General features: G+C 45.5%; 2 protein-coding genes across 6 annotated transcripts in view; both read left to right on the forward strand.

The window, feature by feature from the left end:
• Window positions 1-2,304: 2,304 nt before the first annotated feature.
• LOC310857275 (uncharacterized protein) lies at window positions 2,305-8,444 on the forward strand (the record flags this gene model as incomplete). Its single annotated transcript, XM_083762886.1, has 5 exons — window positions 2,305-2,421; window positions 3,055-3,489; window positions 6,090-7,077; window positions 7,242-8,371; window positions 8,419-8,444. Exons 1-5 carry the CDS (start codon window positions 2,370-2,372, stop codon window positions 8,442-8,444), a joined length of 2,631 nt encoding a protein of 876 aa, XP_083619012.1. The 5' UTR covers window positions 2,305-2,369.
• Window positions 8,313-26,732, forward strand: part of ptprbl (protein tyrosine phosphatase receptor type B, like) — a 55,235-nt gene continuing 36,815 nt past the window's right edge. For 2 of the 5 annotated variants that reach the window (XM_083763276.1, XM_083763277.1), the window contains exons 1-8: window positions 8,315-9,325; window positions 12,427-12,745; window positions 16,752-17,072; window positions 18,977-19,246; window positions 22,154-22,435; window positions 22,987-23,259; window positions 23,997-24,260; window positions 25,165-25,431. In XM_083763276.1, coding sequence (XP_083619402.1) covers window positions 8,534-9,325; window positions 12,427-12,745; window positions 16,752-17,072; window positions 18,977-19,246; window positions 22,154-22,435; window positions 22,987-23,259; window positions 23,997-24,260; window positions 25,165-25,431 — 2,788 coding nt within the window. In that variant the 5' untranslated portion in view covers window positions 8,315-8,533. Of the gene's footprint in view, window positions 9,326-11,875; window positions 12,306-12,426; window positions 12,746-16,751; window positions 17,073-18,976; window positions 19,247-22,153; window positions 22,436-22,986; window positions 23,260-23,996; window positions 24,261-25,164; window positions 25,432-26,732 lie in introns of those variants that run through there. The other 3 variants (XM_083763280.1, XM_083763279.1, XM_083763278.1) reach the window with 3 other exon arrangements.

Here is a 26,732-nt window from a genome sequence, read left to right on the forward strand (position 1 = left end):
TTTCCGAGACCTCACCCCCTTTTTGATACACCCCCTTCTTGTCAAGTCATTATCGTTCATGTTTTATATCTGCTTCGTGGTCAGGCTGAAATACTGCAGATTCAGGTCCCGGTTCATTTATTTGTTTGTTCCAATTTGGTGTACAGCAAAGCATAACAGGCAGACATGAATCACACAACAACACATATAGGCTATAAGAATTCATAACAATTACAAAAATAGATGTCAATTAATTCATACCAGAAGCGACAAGTTAACTCCTCCTATTGGCTTTTAAGGCCATGGATAGACCCAGGCACGAAGGAGAACTTATACCTGTATATATATATTTCCTTTTCCTTTCTGATTTGTTCGATATTTATGTTTGCTATTTTTATTTATTAAATATGTAGGCTATGTAATGTAACCACATTAAGCCTGACGTGTTTTTTTTTTTAACTTGTCAGAATTTGTCAATGTGGCAACATGTCAGTTTCATCATGTCCCCTATAGCTCTGTTATTCTCAAAATGAACCCTGCATGGTCATATAACTATATTATTCTCATGTATCCGTGCATGTATACAGTACAGGATATTAAACGTAAGAGCCAGTCAGTGTGTGTTCAGTGTGAGCTTGGCTGAAACGTTAATGTTCTCCTGCAAAAAACCTTAACTGGTCAATGTTCAAATGACCTCAGTTGTTTTTGTGGCAAAACGTTCCTTGCCAAACCCACAGGCATTTAATTTACAATCAAACGGGGAAACGCTGACTGACTGCATGGTGGTTATTGTTACACAGGTCCTTGTTGTAACCTCCGTGAACTCACTGCACTGGGAGGATATTATGTATTAACCCAAAGCCATATCCATATACAATACAAGGAATTTGAATTTCGACCATAGCCAACATCTCGAGAATCCAAGACTTATTGCAGTGTGGGAATGGAACTGAATGGAGCCATAAGGATTGTAGGCGTGTACTACAGTATAGGCCTACAATCCTTATCCTTATTGACCCTTGTGTACAGTAGTTAGTAACAATGGTTAATACTGTCTTTTCTTTGTGTCTCTTCCTTAGAAGATCTCCTAGAATGCTGCGTTGAGACGATTCTACTCTATGGCTCCGAGACATGGACACTTTCAAAGAAACTAGAGAAACGGTTGGATGGCACTTTCACCCTACAGCCTTCTAATGAGAGTGCAAAATCTGTCTTGGAAGAGCCACCCATCGACTGATCTAATATACGGCAACCTTCCCTGTGTTTCTTCACTAGTCTGATCCAGATCCAAGAACACAGTTTGCCGGCCGCTGCTACAGAGCTGACAATGAGGTTATATCTTCCCTTCTTCTCTGGAGTCCTGCCTCAAAGCAGACCAGAGGTAGAAAACTGTCGTTCCCCTGATGTCATCGCTATAGGAGGGACACATGCATCAGTAAAGCAGGAACTGGGGATGGCAATGAAGGACCGGGAAGTCTGTCTCTGTCCTATGGCATTGTGAAATCCATGATCTCGATGCGGTCGAAAAATTATGATGAGGAGAATGCTGCTTTTCGTCCGGAACTTTTTGCCACAGCTATACTGTGTCATAGCATTTCTTTCATGGCTATTGTCGCTGAGTCCTAATATAGACAGGTATATTATATTACGGGTTGCTTTAGTTTTGAAGTGACAGTCATACAATGATTAGCCTCTGTGACTGTTTGACATACATTTAAAATGTTCTATTATTATTATGTGTATAGTTGAAATTGATTTAAATATATTGGGCTATACCCTTAAATACCTGTAGGCTTATATCAGAATGTTTATTGTCCCAATACTGTAGCCTTTAGCCTACACATATTCAGAAATATGGCATGTCAAACTGTCAAGTATACAATTCTCCATAAAGTGACTGCTTTTTCCTATATATATAATAAAACAAAGTTCAACACGTTTCTGTCTTGTCATTGTATTCCTCTTTATTGGTTTAGTATGAAAAGATTATAGCCTATACAAATTATACCTCCCCATCATCAGGGTGCTTAATATTATTGTTGTATGGAACCACAATCGTTTGGCCAGCCTACACTTAAATTGACACTGGCTGAGATATATAGGTGTGTTTGTGCAGTGCAGCAGGTTCATCAGAGCACTGTAACATCTGGGATGTACTCTGGTATTTCCGAAAGAGGCGCATTTCCATGTCGTTGAGCAGCACTGACTGAACGAACAGCTTTAACTATGAAACCGACCAAAACAATAGAGCCGAAGGAAGCGCTGGTCACTGACTTTTTCCTCCCCACACAAGACGCACTTCCCCTTCGACCGCTTCTCCTGCTATAGTCTCTGCTCATCTGAACATGTATAGGACCGGAGGAGTCGCATGATACTGTACCCAAAGAGAAATGGAATCTTTATATGTTGTTGTATTTATGCTTCTACGACTCGCCTCTACGTGTAAGTATAGCTACAAGTGTGAAGTGCTGGAAGTGGTGTCAGTATAATCATTAGTGGGCTAGAGCCAGCTATAGTCTGTATACATTTTCGTAAATAATCTGAACGAGGATGTTATGCTTCTGTGTCCATCCTTATGTTATGGGTTGAACCTTTGGCCAATAATGTAAGTATAGCCTATAGTCTTCTGGTTATCAAATTAATATAGCCTAATTTAAAATCTGTTATTTAGCTAACACGTTTGTTTAACTTGATTATCACGAGGCTATGTTTCTATAGGCTTTTTTAAACTCACTTAAATGAAATGAAACAATTTCCATTATGCATAAAATGATGTTCTGATTCAAAGCTGTAGGCTATATTTTTTATTTGCAAACTGTGAAAATCAGACCTATTTAAATAATGGCAAAATGTATTGGCAATGACTGGCAACGATTTTTTTTTTTCTCTTATTTATTTGTGCATTCAAATTAGTCTCACACTATAATTTCAAATTACATTCGTTGAAGAATATCGAATGACACTTTAATGCTATGTCCAGTTTATGTATCTAGTTTATTTATGTAGGCCTATTGCAAGGGGAAGCTGTCAAAAGAAAGTTAATTCTAGGGGGGGTCCGGGTCTGTCTCTTTCCAGCGGGGTTCCTTATCATGCACACGCCGAAGAAACTGTGCCTGTCGACCCACAAGGCGACCGTCATCCTCGGCCGGTGCGACGTGGCCAACCCCGCGCAGCAGTGGCGGTGGACGGGCGGCGGCAGGCTGCTCCACGCGCCGACCTCCAGGTGTCTGTGGGCGCCGGAGCCCAGCAGCTCGCTGCCGCGCCACGCGCGCCTCGTGTCGCTGGTGGACGAGTGCTCGGACGCGCCCGCGTGGCGCTGTTACGACGCGCGGGGCACGTTCGGCCTGGCGGAGGCGCACATGTACCTGAAGAAGCAAGGCGTGCGGCTGGTGGTCCGCGGAGACCCCCGGTACTCCAACTGGACCGGCTTGTACTACGACGCCGATGGCGATGGGGATCCTTCTTCTGGGGGGAAGAAATACGTGATGAGGTCTCTGTGTCCGAGCACAGGTGAGCTTGTGTGTGAGTGATGATGTCAGGGTGTGTGAGCGCTGCTGTTGTTTTTGTTGAGGTGAGCGTTAAAACTTCTGGGAACTCAGTCTCAGATTAGGTGAGCATGGGCCAACATGCAGTCAGTGTATATACAGTAGGCCTAATTGTATCAATAAATTACTTTTCTTGTAACCAAAAACCACCGCTCTGACTTCAGGTGTGCTGTCCTGTATCCATCCTCTTCTTAGATCAAAAGGGTAGCCTGGTGGGGCACACAGTGGGCAAAGGGTAGCCTACTGCTGGGGCACACAGTGGGCAAAGGGTAGCCTGGTGGGGCACACAGTGGGCAAAGGGTAGCCTACTGCTGGGGCACACAGTGGGCAAAGGGTAGCCTGGTGGGGCACACAGTGGGCAAAGGGTAGCCTACTGCTGGGGCACACAGTGGCATGGAGAGGTTTTCCTCTGTTATGGTACATCATGTCGGATAGCCGAAACGTTTGTCTCTTGTGTTGTGTGACATACACAAAGATACAATCATTAAAACTCACCCTATATCACAGTACCTTTATATGCAGTGAACGTATGTCTCTTGTGTTGTGTGACATACACAAAGATACAATCATTAAAACTCACCCTATATCACAGTACCTTTATATGCAGTGCCGTCTCCTGGCACAAATCAGCAGGGGGGCATACTTTTTTCCAAAGGGGGCACTTAATTTTTCAACCCCCCCCCCCCCCCCCCCCCCCCCTATATGTATAACAAAGTGTTGCCTATTAACAAAGTGATGCTTGAAAAAGGCTACAAGTAGGCTGCAATAAGCAGCACCAACAACAAACAAATAAATACAAATGTGTTGAGCATTACAATGTCTTCTGCATGCATATATTACCGTGTATTTCTATTAACTATTCAATTAATTTGAACATGTATATATTTACAGTAATCATGGGGAACTTATAGATTCAACATTTGTAAAACATTAAAATATTGGTAGGGTATAGCGGGTACTACTGGCCAATCCGGACTGGAGGGGCACAACATTCAATCTGGGGGGGCAATGTCCCCCTGTAGAGACGGAGCTTAAATGATATGGCCTACTATTGTAGCCTATGCCTTTTAGGCTTTAAACAATAACAATAATTATTGAAATTGACAGATGACTGAAGAATGAAATCACTTCCACTATAGCCTGTGTGGACTCAGGACTGTTGAATGCCTCGCAATATCTTTGGGTTTACACCTTAGAGTATAATGAATAGAGAAGACACCCGAGTTCTCCTCCCATCCACTTGCATTGAGTTGCTCAAAAGCGCATGAGGCGAATTCACTCCTCCTTCCGTGTAGGAACAGAGTGCATTTTGGGATGGATTGGCCACATGAACGCGCTGCCGTTGACTATCATTGTGCCGTTTGTGCTGCGTTCACGTATGAAACATTCGTTCACGTGTCATGGCCTCAAACACGTGAACGCGTGCAATGATAGTCAACGGACCAGCGCTGGCTCGAGCTGCAATGACAAATTCGGCCACTATGTCCATTTCGCCTCAGGGTTTCCTCTGGGTGCCTTCTCTATTCATATATACTCTAAGGTTTACACACAGCAGAGGATGACATTCTCATGCAGTCATCTTTGGGTTTACACACAGCAGAGGATGACATTCTCATGCAGTCATCTTTGGGTTTACACACAGCAGAGGATGACATTCTTGGTTCTACTTCCTTGCACGCTAGCCTGTTGTCGGTGCCCTATCGGCCCACTCACTCAGACAGGAAAAACGTCAGCAGTGTTCTTCTCTTCCTGCCAACGTTGGTCACAAAAGGTGACTGAAAAGAGAGCCCTTGGTCCAGAGGTTTGCCAACGGTTTGACAGAAGGTGTTGACATGTTATGTTAGTGAAACAATACGCACACTTCAAGACTCCACAAGTAAGAGTGTTCATTTCAGTTTGTGAGAGCGTGAAAATGTACACAAAATTCAATGTTCAATTTTCTCAGAGTCACTCAGGAGGACATTATTTCTGGGTTTTTTAAAATTGTGTACAGTCTCACTTTCAACTCATCCGTGTTCCATGAGACTACGGTATGTTAGAAAGAAGAACAGATCAGAATAGAATAGAATAGAATAGAATAGAATAGTGTAATACAGGACAGGACAGGATGTCCTGCTGTGTGAACAGAACACCTACATTTGTGGACAGGACACTTCGAATAAGGATACACCACAGTACGTCCTTCTCAACACGTCTCAGTGTCAACTCTAGGGCAACACAAATTTGGGTTTCATTTCAACACACGCTAACAACAACACGTTTCTTCCCTGTCTTTCCTGTGACTCGAACATCATTTTAAAATCCTGTAATGGTTACCACAGGAATATAATAAACCCCCGGACTTTCTAAACAATATATTCATTTCTGTTTGCAGCCTTTCAAAACAGATGAATAAATGGTAGAATGGTAGAATGATAAAGCCAGCGATGGTGTTGCAGCTTATACACATTTGATAATACTTATTTGAAGTGAGACATTTGACATAGGCTACAAAGCCATCATTTGTTTCATCTGTGTTTCCTGTATGATTTCTCTCATTCATATGCATTTCCATTTCTTTTCCAGAAACAACGCCCTCTTCAACGACATTGTATTCATCCACCCATAACCCCCTGAGGGTCACCACCAGCACTGACCCTGTCATGAGAACTGACCCTGTCATGAGAACTCCTGCCGTCACTGACCCTGTCATGAGAACTCCTGCCATCACCGACTCTGTCATGAGAACTGACCCTGTCATGAGAACTGACCCTGTCATGAGAACTGACCCTGTCATGAGAACTCCTGCCATCACTGACCCTGTCATGAGAACTCCTGCCATCACTGACCCTGTCATGAGAACTCCTGCCATCACTGACCCTGTCATGAGAACTCCTGCCATCACTGACCCTGTCATGAGAACTCCTGCCATCACTGACCCTGTCATGAGAACTCCTGCCATCACTGACCCTGTCATGAGAACTCCTGCCATCACTGACCCTGTCATGAGAACTCCTGCCATCACTGACCCTGTCATGAGAACTGACCCTGTCATGAGAACTCCTGCCATCACTGACCCTGTCATGAGAACTCCTGCCATCACTGACACTGACGAACAGATGTCAAATACAGTAGAGACCCTCGGGACACCACAACAAGTATCCACGTCACAGGACCAGACACCTCAGAACAACAACACCGCGACTTTTACAAATGAGATCGTTAAAACGCGGACTAGAAGGACGGCAACGTCCGGTTTCGTTCCAAGCGGCTCAACCTCTGTCACTGAGCTATTAGCTTTGAACAGCAGCCATGCTGCCTGGTCCAGCTCAGCTCTGTCTCATACTGTCTCGTCCAGCTCAGCTCTGTCTCATACTGTCTCGTCCAGCAGCTCCACTGACTCGTCTACGGAGGAATCCGTAAGCATTTCGACCGGACACAAACTCGAACCGGGGACCCTGCTGGCCAAGACACCGGCCGTACTCCAAGACGTCTCCACCTTCTCTGCTGGAGATACTACGCCGGGGTCAATGGCATATTTGACTTCGGACGACAGGGTCACATCCAGAACAATGTATGTCCCTCCCACAGTGACCACAGTTCAGCCAACAACCCCAGCTCCCTCTACAACTCCTCGTGAGCCTTCGACGGTGGAGGTCGACCCACCGACAAGCCCTCAAGCTACACCCACCACATCAACAACAACCACTCCCACAACTACCGCAATCCCATCTACAGCGTATACAGTCGCACAAAGTACCTCGGCGAGTCCCGCACTTCCAAATGCTGCAGCGTCTACCAGCACGGAACCAACCACAATTACCCCAAAGTCAACAACAGCCACAGCTTCCACCACGGTTCCACCCACCACTCCCATGATCACGTCCCTTATCTCCACCACCAACACATCCACTATCGCCCCGGCTGCAACGGCCACGAGGGAAATCACACCTACCACCACCGCTACAACGGCCACGAGGGAAATCACACCTACCACCACCGCTGCACCCGCTACAAGAGAAATCACACCTACCACCAACGCTGCAACCGCTACGAGGGAAATCACACCTACCACCACCGCTGCACCCGCTACAAGAGAAATCACACCTACCACCAACGCTGCAACCGCTACGAGGGAAATCACACCTACCACCAACGCTGCAACCGCTACGAGGGAAATCACACCTACCACCACAACTTCAACGGCCACGAGGGAAATCACACCTACCACCACCGCTGCACCCGCTACAAGAGAAATCACACCTACCACCACAACTTCAACGGCCACGAGGGAAATCACACCTACCACCACCGCTGCACCCGCTACGAGGGAAATCACACCTACCACCACAGCTGCACCCGCTACGAGGGAAATCACACCTACCACCACCGCTGCACCCGCTACGAGGGAAATCACACCTACCACCACCGCTGCACCCGCTACGAGGGAAATCACACCTACCACCACCGCTGCACCCGCTACGAGGGAAATCACACCTACCACCACCGCTGCACCCGCTACGAGGGAAATCACACCTACCACCACCGCTGCACCCGCTACGAGGGAAATCACACCTACCACCACCGCTGCACCCGCTACGAGGGAAATCACACCTACCACCACAGCTGCACCCGCTACGAGAGAAATCACACCTACCACCACCGCTGCACCCGCTACGAGGGAAATCACACCTACCACCACCGCTGCACCCGCTACGAGGGAAATCACACCTACCATCACAGCTGCACCCGCTACGAGGGAAATCACACCTACCATCACAGCTGCACCCGCTACAAGGGAAATCACACCTACCACCACAAATGCACCCGCTACAAGAGAAATCACACCTACCACCACCGCTGCACCCGCTACGAGAGAAATCACACCTACCACCAACGCTGCACCCGCTACAAGAGAAATCACACCTACCACCGCCGTAGCCATTCCCACTACTTATTCAACCACACCCACCAGTCCCACACCCAGTACAACCACACCCACCAGTCCCACACCCAGTACAAGCACAACCATGTCCACTACTATGACAACCGATCAGACTGCAAACAGCGCTCCGCGATCCACCATCGGCACCAAAGCCAAAACGGCCAGTACAACTACCACAATACAACCCACGACAACGACCACAACACTTCCTACAACAGACTTTGCTCAAACTACAGCCACATATCTAACTTCTCCAGCTACAACTACATCTCTAAGTGCTTCTCCAAGTACAAGTACATCCCCAACTACATATCCAAGTAGAACTACATATCCAACTACATATGCAATTACATCTCCCACTAAAAGAAAAACTACATATCCAACTACATTTCCAACTACAACTATATTTCCAACTACAACTACATATCCAACTACGACTACAACCACAACTGTAACTACATCTCCAACTACAACTACTTCCCAAATTACATCTCCAACCACGACTACATCTCCAACTACGGCCACAACTACAACCACAACTACATCTCCAACTACAACTACAGCTCCAACCACAACTACATCTCCAACTACAACTACAGCTCCAACCACAACTACATCTCCAACTACAACTACAGCTCCAACCACAACTACAGCTCCAACTACAACTACAGCTCCAACCACAACTACAGCTCCAACCACAACTACATATCCAACTACAACTACATCTCCAACTACAACTACAACCACAACTACATATCCAACCACAACTACATCTCCAACTACAACTACAACCACAACTACATATCCAACCACAACTACATCTCCAACTACAACTACATCTCCAACTACAACTCCAGAACCGACCACCACCCAATTGGTAAGTTGAGATATTGCTTATATTATTGGAACACTTGACCCTTTTCTTCCTCCTTATATCCATCCTCTTCACTAATGCTCACTGAGATGGTCAAAATCTTGTCTATTTGCTCTGTGTCTTAGAGGCGAGCTGTGGACAACTTATAATATGGGTGAAGTGGTCATTTAATTTACTTGGTGCTGTAAAGCCTATCCACTGGAGTTTTCACAAATTGTAGCATTTGAGTCTTCTACAAATCCAAAGGTTAGCTGTAACATGTTGGCAGCATGCTATAATGTGTGTGTGTGTGTGTGTGTGTGTGTGTGTGTGTGTGTGTGTGTGTGTGTGTGTGTGTGTGTGTGTGTGTGTGTGTGTGTGTGTGTGTGTGTGTGTGTGTGTGTGTGTGTGTGTGTGCGCGCGTGCGTGCGTGTGTGTGTGTGTGTGTGCATGTTCACCACCCCTGTATGTGTGTCGCCTGTCATTCAAATTACACTTTTTGTTATTACACCACAGATTTTGTCCAATGCGCACACAACTCGTAAATCGATACACATTCTCTCTGGTCTGGAGTCATGATTAAGAAATAAGATGTATCAGTCAGACCTTTTGTTTTCCATTCTGATTGGCTACAATTGGCTAAAACGTTTTGCAAAAAATACCTCAAATCATGAACAGTCTGATTGGCCCCAAAAACTTCCACCCATATGGGGCGCTATGCTACACTGTTTGTTGCAAAATGCCACACCGGTATATCCCAAATGCAACATCCAACCATCCCTAGCACACCTCCAAAAGCGCTTTCACGTCTGCACATAGCGTGTGTCGCAAACAGGAAAAGTTGCCATGCCTGTCACAGACTAATATTTACCGTAAAGCGGGGCTCCCGGTCGCTATAGGCAATGCTTAGCTCGCCGTGTTTTGCCCTCCCCAAGATGGCGTCCTGCACAATGCTGGGGCCGCCGACCTTTACAGACGTTTTTCTCTAAATTGCAGCTCAGATTGAGGTGTATTGAATTGAACGACACACCGATTGTTAGGAGCAGCGGAGCTCAATACTAAATCGTCGCTACAGCGCGGTTAAAATATGAATGCTTCTGAAGACTCTTAAATAGACGATAGAATGATCACATTAGCTATAGCCGATTCTCGTTAATGATTTTGGGGCATGTCTATTATGGTGGTAAGGACCACTTCACCACTTTTCAATCTATCTTCATAAAATAGGTCCTCACTAATAATCATGATGAAATGGATAAAACGATAATACAAATCTAAACATTTTTGTAAAAATAATCTGCCTAATGATGATGTCACTGGAAGACGGCTTCTAAACTGCCCAAAGCCCTCCTATGAGACTGAGTAGAAACAAATTGTGCCTTTTTTCATGATTATTAGAGAGGACCTATTATATGAAGATGGTTGAAAAGTGGTGAAGTAGTCCTTTAAGTATATGGAAGCATTAAAGTATTATCATATCAGAGAAAAGAAGAAAAGGCAAATGTATAGATTATTGAGTCCATGGATTTGTACGCTCTCAGAGTTAAAGTACCATTGGTTTTACAATATAAATTTGGGGTCAGAGAGATAGAAATGCTATTAAATGGGGGTCCGTAGACTAATGAATGTTAAACTGAGGGTTGAGAATCACTGCTAGAGCCGTAAAAACCTTCTCTTATCTTTTCAAATGGGGGTCCGCGGGCTGATTAGTGTCAATGTGGGGGTCCTTGACATGAAAAAGTTTGGGAACCACTGTATTACATGATACAATGAAATACTTCTGCACTCTCAAAGTCTGATGGAAACGTCTAGATTTAAAGTCATTTTGCAACATAGCTATTTATTTGTAAAAAATCACACACGTGTGAACTGAGTGGTGCAATTCCCCCCCCCCCCCCCCCCCTCTCTCTCTCTCTCTCTCTCTCTCTCTCTCTCTCTCTCACTCTCTCTCATTAGAGTCACTACCCCTCTCACTGTTTCTGGCGCCCCCTACTGCTATTATTAAGTCACATACTCGTGCTTAAACAGACAGACAGACACACACACAAACAAACAAACAGGTACGAGGACATTGCAAGCTGGTTGTAGGAGTGGTTTGCACCACTCAAAAAAATGCAGGCTTATTAACTTGAGCTACTGTTGGTGGTGAATTGGAAAAATCCTATAGTTCTATAGCCTACTTCACAGAAATTAAATAATTAGAAAAATTGCTTTGCAACCTTGGATCTTTGGGTTTTGAATGGAAGGGTATTCTTTTATCAGCGAGACAAAATGTTCATCATGTGCTATTATTAGAGTGCATGTTCTTTGGCCCAGGAATTAAGGCCGTTTCCTATTTCCGATGGAACATAGGGAAAATCATAACTCATATATATACTGCTCCATCTATAACAATAGCTCATGGGGGCCTAATTGGTTGATGTTTGATCGGCTAAAGGTCCTCAGAGAAAGCTCAAGGCAGGCAGGAAGGAAGGCAGGGTGGGGTGCATTCATGGTGGGGTGCCTGGGCGAGGGTAGAGAGAGACTGCCTGCCTCATGCACGTTAGAGAGTTTAGTGAAAGTTTAAGATAGAGAAAAGTCTGCGGGCTGATACACGCTGTCAATTAAACCTAGGATATACCATTTTGATTATTTATTTTCCACGGAGGTTTTTTTTTTTAAGAGGGTGGATAATTGGTCGTTAATTAACAAGCAGTTAGCTTCGATCAGCTGTTATTATAGGCACCTGTCTGGTTGGATTGGAGAGGTTGAGTTGAAGGGAGAACTTTACTAGGCTATGTAGTTGTAGTTTAGGTGTTGTTGTGGGACTATAGGGGGCTGTGTGACATGCAGCTTGGCGGCACCATCTTAGCTTTCGCAGGAACTTATAGTTAGTTATGAGTACCAACTTTGTAAAATCCCTTGAGTTGTTGCTAACCGAACGGACCGACTTAAATCAACGACCGCGATGCTGGAATGCGCAACACGTTATTTGATACTTGGTTTACTGTGGAGTTTTTTCGAGGTGAGCTTATAGTAGCTCCGCAGTATAGGCCTATACTCTGCCGCACACATTAATAATAAGAATGCGTTGTTCGCATTGTGTTTACTTGCTTGTCCGTTATTTTTAACATGCCTTTTTTCAGATACAGACGACAGAAGCGGCCAAGTGCTCAGTCAACGTGACAGAAATCAACGCCAACTCGGATTCTATTGTCGTCAAATTGACCACCGCCGGCGAAGGATGCAACTTCACGGTGTTTCACCATCATGACAATACTCTGTCTGAGGAGGATGATGATGATGATGATGATGATGAAGATGTGGCAGACTGTCAACGGAACGGATCGTATGAGGAGAATAATTATGTCTGCGAAGTCCTGGGTCTGGACCCTGGGACTCTGCACCGCATGGGGGTGGTCTCCAGAAAGGATGGAGAGAGAGCCAACATATCAGTGCGCACAGGTGAGTGATCGAGTCTCTTATCGGAATGGATTCTGTTCGTTTTGTTCCCGACCTTTTAATTTTAACCGATCCGGTCGAGGCCTATATATATTCTATTCTATAATATTATGAATAATAATAATAATAATATCGAAAAAGATCTGTCATCTATTTTCGTTCTATGTAAACTTTTAGTGTATAGCTGCGCATGGCCAAGATGTATGTGCACGTGCATAGGCTACTGTACATCTTGTAAATCTTATAAATCCATGGATTTGCATGTAAATCCATGCATGTAAATCCATGTAAATCCGACCTTTCGCTGGTATTAATATATCGGATTTACATGGAACTTAGAGCAACAGTGCAATTAACTTTGCAAGCCCAGATAAGCTAATTAAATTAAATATTTCGATTTTTGATTGATTTATATTAAATATGAGAATAAAGTTATTCAAACTATAGTCCTACACATTTGCCCTTGATATAACAGAAAGACAACATTCTAGCTTGAGAATGAAAATCGTTATGTAAATGTGTCTGTTAATTATTAATGTAGTAATTAATGTATTATTATTAATAATAATATTATTATTATATTATCTGAAGTGATTATAACAGGCTAATATAATTCAATTAATGCTTCGTCTGACTATAGGCCTATAGCTTACTGATCCTATATGAACAATCATGCAATTTATTTTTCCACATTTGGTAAAACTTTATTAATCTTTGTGTGTGAAATATAATATAGGCTATCATACCTGTATATTCTGTTCAACAGAGGGCAAAAGTGTATGAACTCAATATGTGTAATAATCATAATTGGTCAAGCTATTAAAAAATAAGATATTATACTTTTACTTAAACAGGAAAGTATAACTGAAGCCAAGTTCATGTTCTCTTTTACAGACCTGTATTTATTAGAATGCATTGTTTATTCTGAGATGAAACATCAAAGTTTATGTGTGTGTGTGTGTGTGTGTGTGTGTGTGTGTGTGTGTGTGTGTGTGTGTGTGTGTGTGTGTGTGTGTGTGTGTGTGTGTGTGTGTGTGTGTCACGTCGACACATGCACGACTCATAGTGTGCCAACACAACTAAAGCCTCCTGCTCCCTTTTCATTAAATCGTCCTCTGTACATCCTTTTGTACATCGTCAAGGCCGTAACCTCAGTCAGCTGCCCAGACCAAAGCCTGGCCAGAAAAACGTTTGTGGGGAAGAGAGAGAGAGAGAGAGAGACAGAGAGACACAGGGAGTGAGAGAGAGAGAGAGAGAGACAGAGAGACACAGGGAGTGAGAGAGAGAGAGAGAGAGAGAGAGACACAGGGAGTGAGAGAGAGAGAGAGAGAGAGAGAGACAGAGAGACACAGGGAGTGAGAGAGAGAGAGAGAGAGAGACACAGGGAGAGAGAGAGAGAGAGAGAGAGAGAGAGAGACACAGGGAGTGAGAGAGAGAGAGAGAGAGAGAGAGACACAGGGAGTGAGAGAGAGAGAGAGAGAGAGAGAGACAGAGAGACACAGGGAGTGAGAGAGAGAGAGAGAGAGAGAGACACAGGGAGAGAGAGAGAGAGAGAGAGACAGAGAGACACAGGGAGTGAGAGAGAGAGAGAGAGAGAGAGACAGAGAGACACAGGGAGTGAGAGAGAGAGAGAGAGAGAGACACAGGGAGAGAGAGAGAGAGAGACAGAGAGACACAGGGAGTGAGAGAGAGAGAGAGAGAGAGACACAGGGAGAGAGAGAGAGAGAGACAGAGAGACACAGGGAGTGAGAGAGAGAGAGAGAGAGAGAGAGAGACACAGGGAGAGAGAGAGAGAGAGACAGAGAGACACAGGGAGTGAGAGAGAGAGAGAGAGAGAGACACAGGGAGAGAGAGAGAGAGAGACAGAGAGACACAGGGAGTGAGAGAGAGAGAGACAGAGAGACACAGGGAGTGGGAGAGAGAGAGCGAGAGAGAGAGAGAGAGAGAGAGAGACACAGGGAGAGAGAGAGAGAGAGCGAGAGAGAGAGAGACAGAGAGACACAGGGAGAGAGAGAGAGAGAGACAGAGAGACACAGGGAGAGAGAGAGAGAGAGCGAGAGAGAGAGAGAGAGAGAGAGAGAGAGGTTGAGATACAGTTTGTGATGTTGCTTCTCAAAGAAATGTTTGGTTGTAAAAAAAAAAAAAGAGAAAAGAGAGAATTCAAGAACAATGTGTACGACCATCTAATGTTAAGTGTTTGTTGAGCTCCTAGACCCTTCCCTCCTCACCCCCTCCTCGCCGCTTCCCGCCTTGTATTGTTTCTCTGTACGAACGGATACAAGGGGCCTTCATGCTGTTTGTTTGATTAGATCGAGAGAGAGAGAGAGAGAGAGAGAGAGAGAGAGAGAACTTTGTCCATTTCCAAGTAGGTTTGAAATCGCCCCTATATAGAGATTGTTGAAGTGAGTCTAGGATGGTGAAAAATGACACATTTGTGTTTTGTAGTTATTGCCAGGTCATTGTTCGCTTCTCTAATGGGGGGGGGGAACCTTTAATGATGTTTATATGGCAGCTAGAACAGCTATAGATAATGTGTGTAGACCAGTGGTTTTCAACCCTTTTCATATTAACCCATTCTGAACGGGAACCCATTTTGGTGTTAGCATCATGTTATGCTTTTTGCTATTGAAAAATAGCAGATCTACAAGCTCGTAGCGCGCCACCGAGTGGCGCTAATCTGATCTCAGGTCAGAATGGGTTGATCAGACCAGTGTGTGTCCAGTGGAAACCTCGTATGAATCTGATCTCAGGTCAGAATGGGTTAAGGCCCTGTTTATTCAGCATCTGAGCCACGGACCACCATTTGAGATGAGATTTAGCCTCGCAGACCCAAAACTAAAGAATATGATGTTATCGTTCTTCTACATTCTCTAATTGTGTAGACGTCTTGTAAATTAAGTAGATTTCTAATAAAAACAATGTATTCTTGAGGGTGTAAAATTAAACCAAATGGACCCCATTTGGTTTAATTTTAGCAGAATATACAGTCAGTAATATACGGTAATATACAGGTGTGATTGTACAATTCGGGAGTTTACCGGAGTTTCCTGTAATATACACATCCGTATTCCATGCTTTTTGCGCAGTGATCACTGGTCCATTTGGTTACCGACTTTCCATCATTTAGCCGGGGACCACCTGGGCTGGAACCCCCTCAAGGACCACTGGTGGCCCCCGGACCACTGGTTGAGAACCACTGTTGTAGACTAAAACAGTATTTGTTTGAATGCGTTTAGCTTTTGAGGCCATTTCATTAGAATCACTGCAGATCTCAGACTGAGTGCATGTCTGCAATCTTTACAATGGCGTTTGTGGCATTGTTGTCACTTCTATCGTTGTCAGCGTCCTTCATGGGGTTCTGTCGATCTGCCAGTAGTATTCCTTGGGATGCAAGGAAGGGCCCTTGGGGAGGAAACCGTTATTAAGTAAAGGTCGTAGCGCGGCCTGAGCAGTGGGAGGTTTGACCACCCCCCCGCGTCCTAGCTCTCTTAGCTCCATTTTTTTCTTTTCTTTCGACTGTTTCCTGAGCAGGCGAACGAACGCGCTCATTTGAGACGGCATGCAGGTCTCCAAGTGAAAACGCTGCATTCTTTTAAAGCAACCAAAACAATCTTATCAAGCTCCTGCATCGCTGGCCTTCTGTTAGAGCACAATGACAGGATACGCACGCACGCACGCACACACACACACACACACACACACACACACACACACACACACACACACACACACACACACACACACACACACACACACACACACACACACACACGCTACGCATGCACTCACGTATGAAGGATGATGTTAATATCACTAACTCCATGGAACCAATACATTAATTCTGAACTCCACCTCCTTCTACGTCAATCTTAGACCAAGTGGGTTAGGCTCAGCTGTTACTCCTGTTGGATCAAGTATTTAGTAATCTAGTCAGACTAGGTGGGTTCAAACATGAATCCATGTATGCTAGATGAACCCTAAATATAATGCGCTACTCTCTCCACCGTAGATCCAGTGGCCCCAGCCTGGCTCGATGTCCAACCGGACCAGGCCCAGGTCAAGGCCCGTTACGAGACCTCCTCCCAGGTTCCGACCACCGGTACCTCTGGCCTGCGGGTCTTCTGGCCCGTGTCCCGTGGACACGTGGACTGGTATGAGCTCACCTTGGAGGACGCCAGCACCGGAGCCAGCAGCAGCACTCGCATCATGGGCAGCGCCGCTCCCCAGTCGGGCTTCACGGCTCTCACCCCAGGGTCCCTCTACACCCTCCAGCTGGTGGCCACCGCTGGGAACAAGAGTGCTGCCCCAGTTCAGGCCACGGCAGCCACAGGTGAGAGTCTGTCTGTGTGTGTCTGTGTGTGTCTGTGTGTGTCTGTGTGTGTCTGTGTGTGTGTCTGTGTGTCTGTCTGTCTGTCTGTCTGTCTGTCTGATTGATAGTGAACAGTAGACTGACAGGAAATGGGGAGTGACACGAAGCAAAGGTCGTCGGACCGCTACACTAGCCTATACCTGAACTATTCTAAGTTGATTTGACATTTGTTTTTTTATATATACATAGTTTTAACTGCAGACAAAGTGGCATTAACAGTTTTAATTAATTAGGGATTAAGATGAACTGGATTCACTTTTGTTACTTCAATTTCATGGGGTGCCTTTCTGCCTGATAGTCAGTGGAGAGAGACAGGAACCAGGGAGAGAGAGCCAGGCAGCAAATGGTCCTCCAAATGTTCCTCCCAATTGAACCTGGGAATGGCTGTCAGGCATTTTAGGCCTATGTGGTGCACTGGTGCACTCCCAAACCATTCGGCTATTGGGTTGCCCTACTCTAGGTCGTCCTCAGACGAGCCCTCCATCGTCGTTTCCAGTCATCCCGGTTCTCCATACATCTGGCCAGTTCGTTGGTACTTTGCACTTGAGTACATCCACGTATGTTAGCGTGGGACGTCCTCGTGATCGATGCCCGTGTGTTGGTTCCCAGATCACCAGTTTGCTGGCTGGCAGTTCTTGATGTCTTTGGCAGTGTCCTGCTAGTCTCATTCTCCTGGCTGCTATTTTCCCTCACACACTGCCCTACACTCCAAAACGAATATGTGTGTGTGTGTGTGTGTGTGTGTGTGTGTGTGTGTGTGTGTGTGTGTGAAACTGTGAACTAATAGTTCCGCACGCACACGTACAGTACTGTGTGATCTGTTTGTTTCCATATGTTTTATGTATATCCTGATGACTGCTGTGCAAAAAACAAATTTCCAAAAGGACAAATAAAGTATCTACTATCTATCTACACATGCACGCACACGCACGCACACGCACACACACGCACATGCACACAAAATGACCACACCGGGCATGTCAAGGTTAGTGTATGAATATCTTTTGGGGTTCAGCTCTTCAGTGAACATACGTGACCAGGATGCTCATGTTTGCCTTCATGTACACAGGATGCTCGCACATACATACGCTGCATGCAGAAAAACAATTACTGTGACTTGCACTACAGTAACCTGCATTGTTTTCAGTACAGGTGTCTGTGTGGGAATCTACAGTGTTTACATGAGCATCAAATCCCTCTCGAGTACACTGACCCCACTTTATCAGAGTACTTCCTTTTTAGATTGTTTACACACACATATAGGAACATATTGCACAACATCAGAACTGCCGGCGATTGTTAATGCAGCTATCATGTGAAGAAAGGCGTCTACACAGTACACACTATATAATATCTAATTATTTTGATATTATATGCTATACCGGTATATATGCATGCACGCACGCACGCATGGACACACACACACACTGTTAGCAACAATTGTGTCTGCTTTGTAAATACACTACTACAACATTGCTATTATGTTAATATAACATCATTATTAAGTAAGTATTGTACTTTTTTATACCCTGTCTTCTGGTGTGTGGAATATGTAAAATAGGATCAGCACCTAATGTGCTGTTTTCACTAAATATAAAATAACAAGTGTGAACCCATAGTTATATTCATTGTAGGTATTTGGCATAAAAATGTAGGTGGGACATATTTTATCGCACAGTGTTAAATTGAACTGTAATTACAAATTTGATCTATCATATTATATTGGATGATTTACTTTTCAGGCAAATGGGCATGACCTTTGGGGCATGTAGAACATGACCTGCTCTTGCCCGACGGGGCGAGTGCCTCCGAGACCTTCTTAGTGTCGACCCCTGAGCCTAATCTACTCTCTGCTCCTCCTCCAGCCCCGTCCTCCGTCAGCGGCCTCCAGGTGTGGGCCTCCTCCTCCGGCAGCAACCTCAGTGTTTCCTGGCGGGCCGGCCCGGGCAGGAGTGAGCTGCTGAGGCTCCTGCTGAGAGACCAGGAGGGCTCCGCGGTGGTCAGGAACCTGACCCTGGAGAACGGCACCACCTCGGCCACGCTCGGCCACCTGCTGCCCGGGACCCTGTACACCGTCACCGTGGTCAACGAGGCCGCGGGCCTGCGGAGCTCTGTGTCCAGACAGGCCGTCACAGGTACCGTAGATAGGACAGTGGTTCACAAACCTTTTCTCATGTCAAAGTGACCCCCAAAGTGACGCTAATTAGCCCTGCAGGCCCCCAATTTGAAGAGATATGAGAAGAATTGTTTTTACGGCTCTAGCAGTGATTCTCAACCCGTTTAATTTATCCGCAAGTAATAAACATTACGCATTTAGGAGTTTCCACCTACAGTATATACACCTATATCTTGTAATTTTTACTTTTGATTGCTTAAGTATGTATAAAAGCAAGTACTTTTGAATAGCCTACTTTCTTTCTTCACTTGATAGATCTTCGGTGTAATTGGAAGTAGAGGCTGACATTTGTTTGGGATTCCAAATTAAAGCAATGCCAGTTTCCAAATTAAAAGTGCATGACTGAAACACAGTAATCTTAAAAAAACGCAAAATCCAGTGCCTTTCCTAATGACTAATTTATTAAGTAAGACAAAACAAAACAAAACAAACAACGGGAGTGATCGGGTGTCAATCTACTAGGAGAAGGAAGGGATGGGATTTTTTCTATGGGAGGTGGGATTGGAGTGAAAATCCACTCCCTAATTAGAAGTAGCTACAATATATGATTTGATGATGATTGATTCTTTATTTTAATTGTCATGATTCCGAAGAATGGACTTACAGGACACTTTTTTTCCCCAGTTTACATAAACAATGACAATAAATGACAATAAACCGACATGATAGTTCACAAACAATGATCAAGTGAATACTAAACTAACTAATACACCCAGGATTCTTTCAAGGCAGATTACATAATATACAAGATACAATAAAATACCATAAAATAAACGTATACGTTGATGGTCGTCATTAGTATAGCAGATGCTGCTGTTTCATTGGATGTCATTAACCACCTTCGTTGACTGTGGACCCCCAGGGGTCTATAGCGACTCGGCCCCCCTCCTTTCTCCCCCTCCACACCAAATAGCCAAATATAATTGATCTGCGTACGTTCGCCTATTTTTGCCAAATCTTTGCATGTCATCATGATGACTAATGGAGGTTAGGGTTCATGTGGTTAATGATTTCTCAACACTAACAATTTACTCACTTCAGAGCGGCTTTTGTTTTACTTTCCAACACACGCACGCACGCACGCACCCACCCACACACACACACACACACACACACACACACACACACACACACACACACACACACACAAACACACACACACACACACACACACACACACACACACACACGCACACACACACACACAGCTACAGCGCCATTCTCCGTCGTTGTTTCCTGGGTATTGCTCTGTTTTCCCCACCCTTCCTCTGTCTGCAGCTGGCTGACTGATGAACAGCAGCACCCCTCCTAAACACACACACACACACACACACACACACACACACACCCCACCCCCCGCCTCGTTTCAACGCAATAAATCTGTTCACGAGACGAGGTAGATTGAAGTCTGAGTCTATTAGGAAATGACAGTGAGCAGTGTGAAACGTTGAAGGCTGTGACACACCATGTTGATCACGTCGAGTGATTTATTTTACTTTTAAAGATGAGTGTTTTGGGCTTTTTGTGCCTTTTATTGATAGTTTCAGTGAAGACGGACAGGAAAGAGAGCTCGCGGGAGAGACAGGTCGTCATGAACGGGACTCGAACATGCGACACGCTGTCAGGCCAGAGCCTATATATATATACATGTGTGGCATGATGCGTCTGGACCGCTGGGCCAGTGGGGGCGTCCCGGGTTGAGTGTTTTTAACACCTTTCACCCACGTCTGAACCAACTGATCTCCCAATTCTAGTCTGTAGTATTCAGTAGAGAAACCGTCATATATACCATTTATAAAAGTCAATCAGATTAGAGTATAATATTCTTTTTGCGTCTTTGTGACAGGCCTAAACATTCTCCCCTTCCTCCCCACACACACAGAAACAGTTTCTTTCTCTTTTTCTTTTTACATAATAACCAATAATTTTTGGAGCTATTCAAATTTTCCCCTTACGATCGGTATCGGCCGATCATGAGAAAAACAATCTGTGATCGGGATCAGTCCTAAAAGAACGTGATCGGAGCATCCCTAGTATTCAGGACAAGTCAGTTCTGTGTGTACGGGCCTTTAGTCAGTGAGCGTAAACCCAACAGAGACAATGCTCCTTCCCAATGTGTGTACGGGCCTTTAGTCAGTGAACGTAAACCCAGTATTCAGGACAGGTCAGTTCTGTGTGTACGGGCCTTTAGTCAGTGGACGTAAACCCAACAGAGACAATGCTCCTTCCCAATGTGTGTACGGGCCTTTAGTCAGTGGACGTAAACCCAACAGAGACAATGCTCCTTCCCAATGTGTGTACGGGCCTTTAGTCAGCGGACGTAAACCCAACAGAGACAATGCTCCTTCCCAATGTGTGTACGGGCCTTTAGTCAGTGAACGTAAACCCAACAGAGACAATGCTCCTTCCCAATGTGTGTACGGGCCTTTAGTCAGCGAACGTAAACCCAACAGAGACAATGCTCCTTCCCAATGTGTGTACGGGCCTTTAGTCAGCGAACGTAAACCCAACAGAGACAATGCTCCTTCCCAATGTGTGTACGGGCCTTTAGTCAGCGAACGTAAACCCAACAGAGACGATGCTCCTTCACAATGTGTGTACGGGCCTTTAGTCAGTGAACGTAAACCCAACAGAGACGATGCTCCTTCCCAATGTGTGTACGGGCCTTTAGTCAGCGAACGTAAACCCAACAGAGACAATGCTCCTTCCCAATGTGTGTACGGGCCTTTAGTCAGTGAACGTAAACCCAACAGAGACGATGCTCCTTCCCAATGTGCCACACACAATCTCCAAAGAAAACACACGACCTGAAGAAACGAGGCCGAAAGATGGAAAACGTTAAGTGTTTTATCTTCTTCCTTGCCAGCTCCGGCAGCGGTATCAGACCTGCGTCTGGACAATAACGGCACCGTGGACTCTCTGAGAGCCAGCTGGGACGCGGCCAGGGGAGGGGTGGACCACTACCGGGTCACCCTCTCAGTGCCGGGCTCCTCCTCCTCCTCCTCCTCCTCCCCCCTGGAGCGCCGGCTGACCCCCAACACCACCCAGGTGCTGTTCCAGGGTCTGACGCCCGGACGCGCCTACCAGCTCTCTGTCGGCACCGCGGTGGCCCAGAGGACCACGGAGGCCCGGACCAGCGGGAGGACAGGTGAATGTTGTCCCCTTAACCCATTCTGACCTGAGATCAGATTCTAAAAATGTCTATTACATCCTGACAGTTTAATTATTAACTGTGGTGTTGATTTTGTCGACTAAAACTAAGACGAAATTGTTTCCACTGACAAAAACAAAAGGGAAACTAAATAAAAACTAAGCTATGATGACTAAAACTAAGACTAAATATACTGACAATATCGTCAACAAGCTCACAACGCGTTGAGCTGCGACGCTTTGTGAGCTTGTAGATCGGCTAAAATGAGCCATTACGACGGCATCAAGGCCCGCCAACATACATTTTGTTCAACTAAATCAACTGTAGATTTAGCCGACTTAAAATCGTATGATATTTAGTCAACTAAAACTAGACTAACACTAAGACATTCCAGGTGTCTAAAAAAATGAATTACTAGCCACGTTAATTGCTGCCCGTTTGAAAGGACCTTTATTATTAATATTATTATTATTAATAATTGATGATTAATTCTGGTCTGTGGGTTTCATCTGTTCTACTTCCCCTCCTCTCTGTCAATGTGTCTCCAGTCCCAGACCAGGTGTCCAAGCTCTCCATGGTGGCTCTCAGCGACGGCAGGGCCCTGAGAGTGACCTGGTCTCCCCCTAGAGGCGAGTGGGAGAACTACGGCTTGGTGTTGTGGAACGGCTCCGTGGTGCTGGTGAACGAGACTCTGGGCAAACCGGCCCGACAGTTCGTGGCGCGGCCGGGCCTGGGCCTGGTGCCGGGCAGGCCCTACAGGGCAGAGGTCACCGTACAGAGTGGACCCCTGGGAAACGCTGCACACTGCCAGGGAAGACTCGGTGAGAGACTATTATTATTATTATTGCTTTTAATGTTTCTTTCTACAAATTTTGGAAATGGTTCTCTTACTTATTTAACCCATTCCGACCGAGACCGATTCTACAAAATGTCAAGGACATTTCCATGTCGAGGACCCCCAGAATTATTTGGCCGCCGAGCCCCATCTGGAAATATGTTGTTCCAGGGACCTCCCAGAAGCAAAGATTTGAGTTAAAAACATTCGCTCTTACTTTCTATCCCTTAAAAAATCAATAAAAGGCGTAAGCCGCAAAAAAATATCTTAAAAAAAAAAAAAAAACATTCGCTCTGAAAGAATATATTCCAACATTTGGGCCACATTTTAAAAACAAAATTAAAAAATAGCAGACCTACAAGCTCATAGCACGACTAAAAACAAACATTAAACTTGTGTATATACTGTAGGAGGGGCTATAGCGCCCCTCAAAAACAGATCATCTGGGTGGAGAAGCTGATATTGTAAACCCACCTCCCCGTACCGTACACGCAGCCCCCCGGCCTGTCTAACCCACCTCCCCGTACACGCAGCCCCCCGGCCTGTCTAACGCACCTCCCCGTACACGCAGCCCCCCGGCCTGTCTAACCCACCTCCCCGTACACGCAGCCCCCCGGCCTGTCTAACCCACCTCCCCGTACACGCAGCCCCCCGGCCTGTCTAACGCACCTCCCCGTACACGCAGCCCCCCGGCCTGTCTAACCCACCTCCCCGTACACGCAGCCCCCCGGCCTGTCCAGCAGCTGGTGGTGCGTCACAGCGACGAGACCACCCTGAGCGTGCTGTGGAGCCGACCCGTGGGCGTGTGGGACGGCTACACGGTGGTGCTGAGGCAGCAGACGGTGGTCATCGGTCAGACGAAGAGCCTGCCCTGGGAGGCCAGGGAGTGCACGTTCAACGTGCTCACGCCGGGACGCCGCTACACGGTCACCGTGGCCACCAACAGTGGCAACCAGAGCAGCTCGGCGGCCGTGTCTGGACAGACCAGTGAGTTTTTTTAACATTTTGTTTTGCTCTCCGTGATTTTCTATGAACAATGTCAGTGTTTTAATTTTAAAAGCCATTGAGACCCTGAGACCGGATTCTACAAGATGTCTCCATCTGAAAGCATGTTGTTCCAGGGGTAGCTAAAGTATAACATAATGGTTATGAAGTGGTTAAAAGCTAAAGTGACTTCTGTGACAACTTTTTGTCCTAACCTGCATTATACAACATCAGCTATATCTGATTGGTTTGAAACAGCCTTCTTTGTGGATCAAACGAGCACCACTCCACACCTAATCAAAACAAAGAATTCAGCTGCTCTGTTCTCCCAGAGCGAACTCGGCGGCTAGGCTAGCTAGTTTATTGGGACTATTTGTGGCCGTAGTGACTACATCTGCCATTAGTCACTACATATGTCCGACGGCATGGAACAAGCTCCCACTGTACCTTCGTCAGGCAGCCTCTGTAGACATTTTTAAAGCACAGCTCAAGACCCACTTCTACAACATTGCTTTTAATTGATCTTTTATTTTTTGTTATTCATGTCCTCACTGTATTGCATTACTGCTTGTTTTTTAATGTCGTTTTCTTTTCTTTTTTCTCCATTGTTCTGTAAAGCACTTTGAGCTGCATTTCATGTCATGAAAGGTGCTATACAAATAAAGTTTTATTATTATTATTAAAAAAATATGTTTTTTCAGCGATTTTCATAGTTTTAAGGGTAACTTGTATAATTGGTAATTGCAATATTACACAAGGGGGGGTGGTTTAACGTCATTAATGCACGCCTGCAACGCTGAAGTGTTGCTTAAGTCCTCTGCTCTCCGTCCGTCCCTCCGTCCCTCCGTCCGTCCCTCCGTCCCTCCGTCCGTCCCCCCGTCCCTCCCTCTGTCCGTCCCTCCTCCAGCCCCAGCCCAGGTGACCGGGCTGCAGGTGTCCAACGGCGGGACCACGGACAGCCTCCAGACGCGCTGGGAGCGAGCGGCCGGCGAGCTGGACTCGTACCGCGTGCTGCTGGTGCGCGACAGCAGCGTCATCAAGAACGAGAGCGTGGCGGCCGACGCCACGGGCCTGGGCTTCCACGCCCTGCGGCCTGGCGCCCTCTACAAGGTGGTGGTGACCACGGTCAGGGCCGGGCAGACCTCCAGGCAGACGGTGGCCGAGGGACGCACCGGTGAGGCCAGGAGTGGGTGGGGGGGTTTTCTCCAGTGGCTGGTGGGAAAAGTACTCACATTTGTTATACTTTCTGGACGCCTTTTGGTGTTTTAACCCATTTAGACCTGAGGACGATTCTACAAATGTCTTCTAAATCCTGACAGTTTTCTGAAAAAACCCCATGTTTCTATGTCAGTGGTGCTCAAACATTTTCATGTCAAGGACCCCCACAAATATATATATTTGGCCTCCGACCCCCATCTGAAAATATGTTGTTCCAGGGACCTCCCAGAAGCAAAGATTTGAGTTGAAAACATTTGCTCTGAAAGAATATTCAAAGATTTGCATCACATTTTCACTATTTTTCAAAAATAGCAGATATAGGCCTACATGCTCATAGCGCGGCACTCTACGAGCTTGTAGATCTTCTATTTTTCAACAGCTAAAGTATATCATAATCCTTAACCCATTTTGTATGGGAGCCCCTTTTGGAAATAAAATCACAAGTGTGTGTGTGTAAGTAAGTGCTTCTGTATTCTCCTATGGATATGTAACACATTACGGGTCTTAGGTGTTGATATACTAATGTTAGTCCCCTCTTTTTTTCAATGTTATTTCGATGTGAAAGAAAGAATACAAACAATCAAAACACATTCCTGTCCTCGGTTGTTGGAGAAGCACAATAGATGAAGTCTGGGAATGTCAATTCTCTGTGGCACTCATCCTCACCCCTCGGTGTCCTCCAAAATATGATGACTGACGGACTGTAAACAGCTCTTTGTATCTGAAACTGACAAGAGGATATTGTTGAAAACCTTGCCCTCTTATCTGATGTAACAGGAATTTGCCTGGAATTTCCAGGAAGTCAAAACCAGTCAAATAGTCAAGGTCCGTTCATCAAAGACTTCCTGTTGGGGGAAAGGAACAGTTCGGAGGTTCCGCTGTACATTGTTGAATTCCAACTAGAGCACTTTGCTTTTTGTGGAAAATATGTTTCATAGGTTTTGAAAATCACCAGCGGCTTTTACGTGATAAACGCCAAGAAGTAAGCGTGAATAAGTCATTAATGATGCTCCCTATAGCCTGCCGAGATTGTTTAGTTTAGTTTAGTTTATTTCTATCCATTTGTTTGACAAACGGTGTAGTACAGTACAGTACAGTACAGTACAGTACAGTACAGTACAGTACAGTACAGTACAGTACAGTACAGTACAGTACAGTACAGTACAGTACAGTACAGTACAATAAGGCACTTTAGAAAAGGTCCAAAAAGGTATAGGCTGAACTTAAGCTAAAGCTTATTTTGCCTACCTCATTTAA

The sequence above is a fragment of the Protomyctophum parallelum genome (genome assembly GCF_964188405.1).
Source record: "Protomyctophum parallelum genome assembly, chromosome: 4".
In the NCBI taxonomy this organism is placed as follows: Eukaryota; Metazoa; Chordata; class Actinopteri; order Myctophiformes; family Myctophidae; genus Protomyctophum; species Protomyctophum parallelum.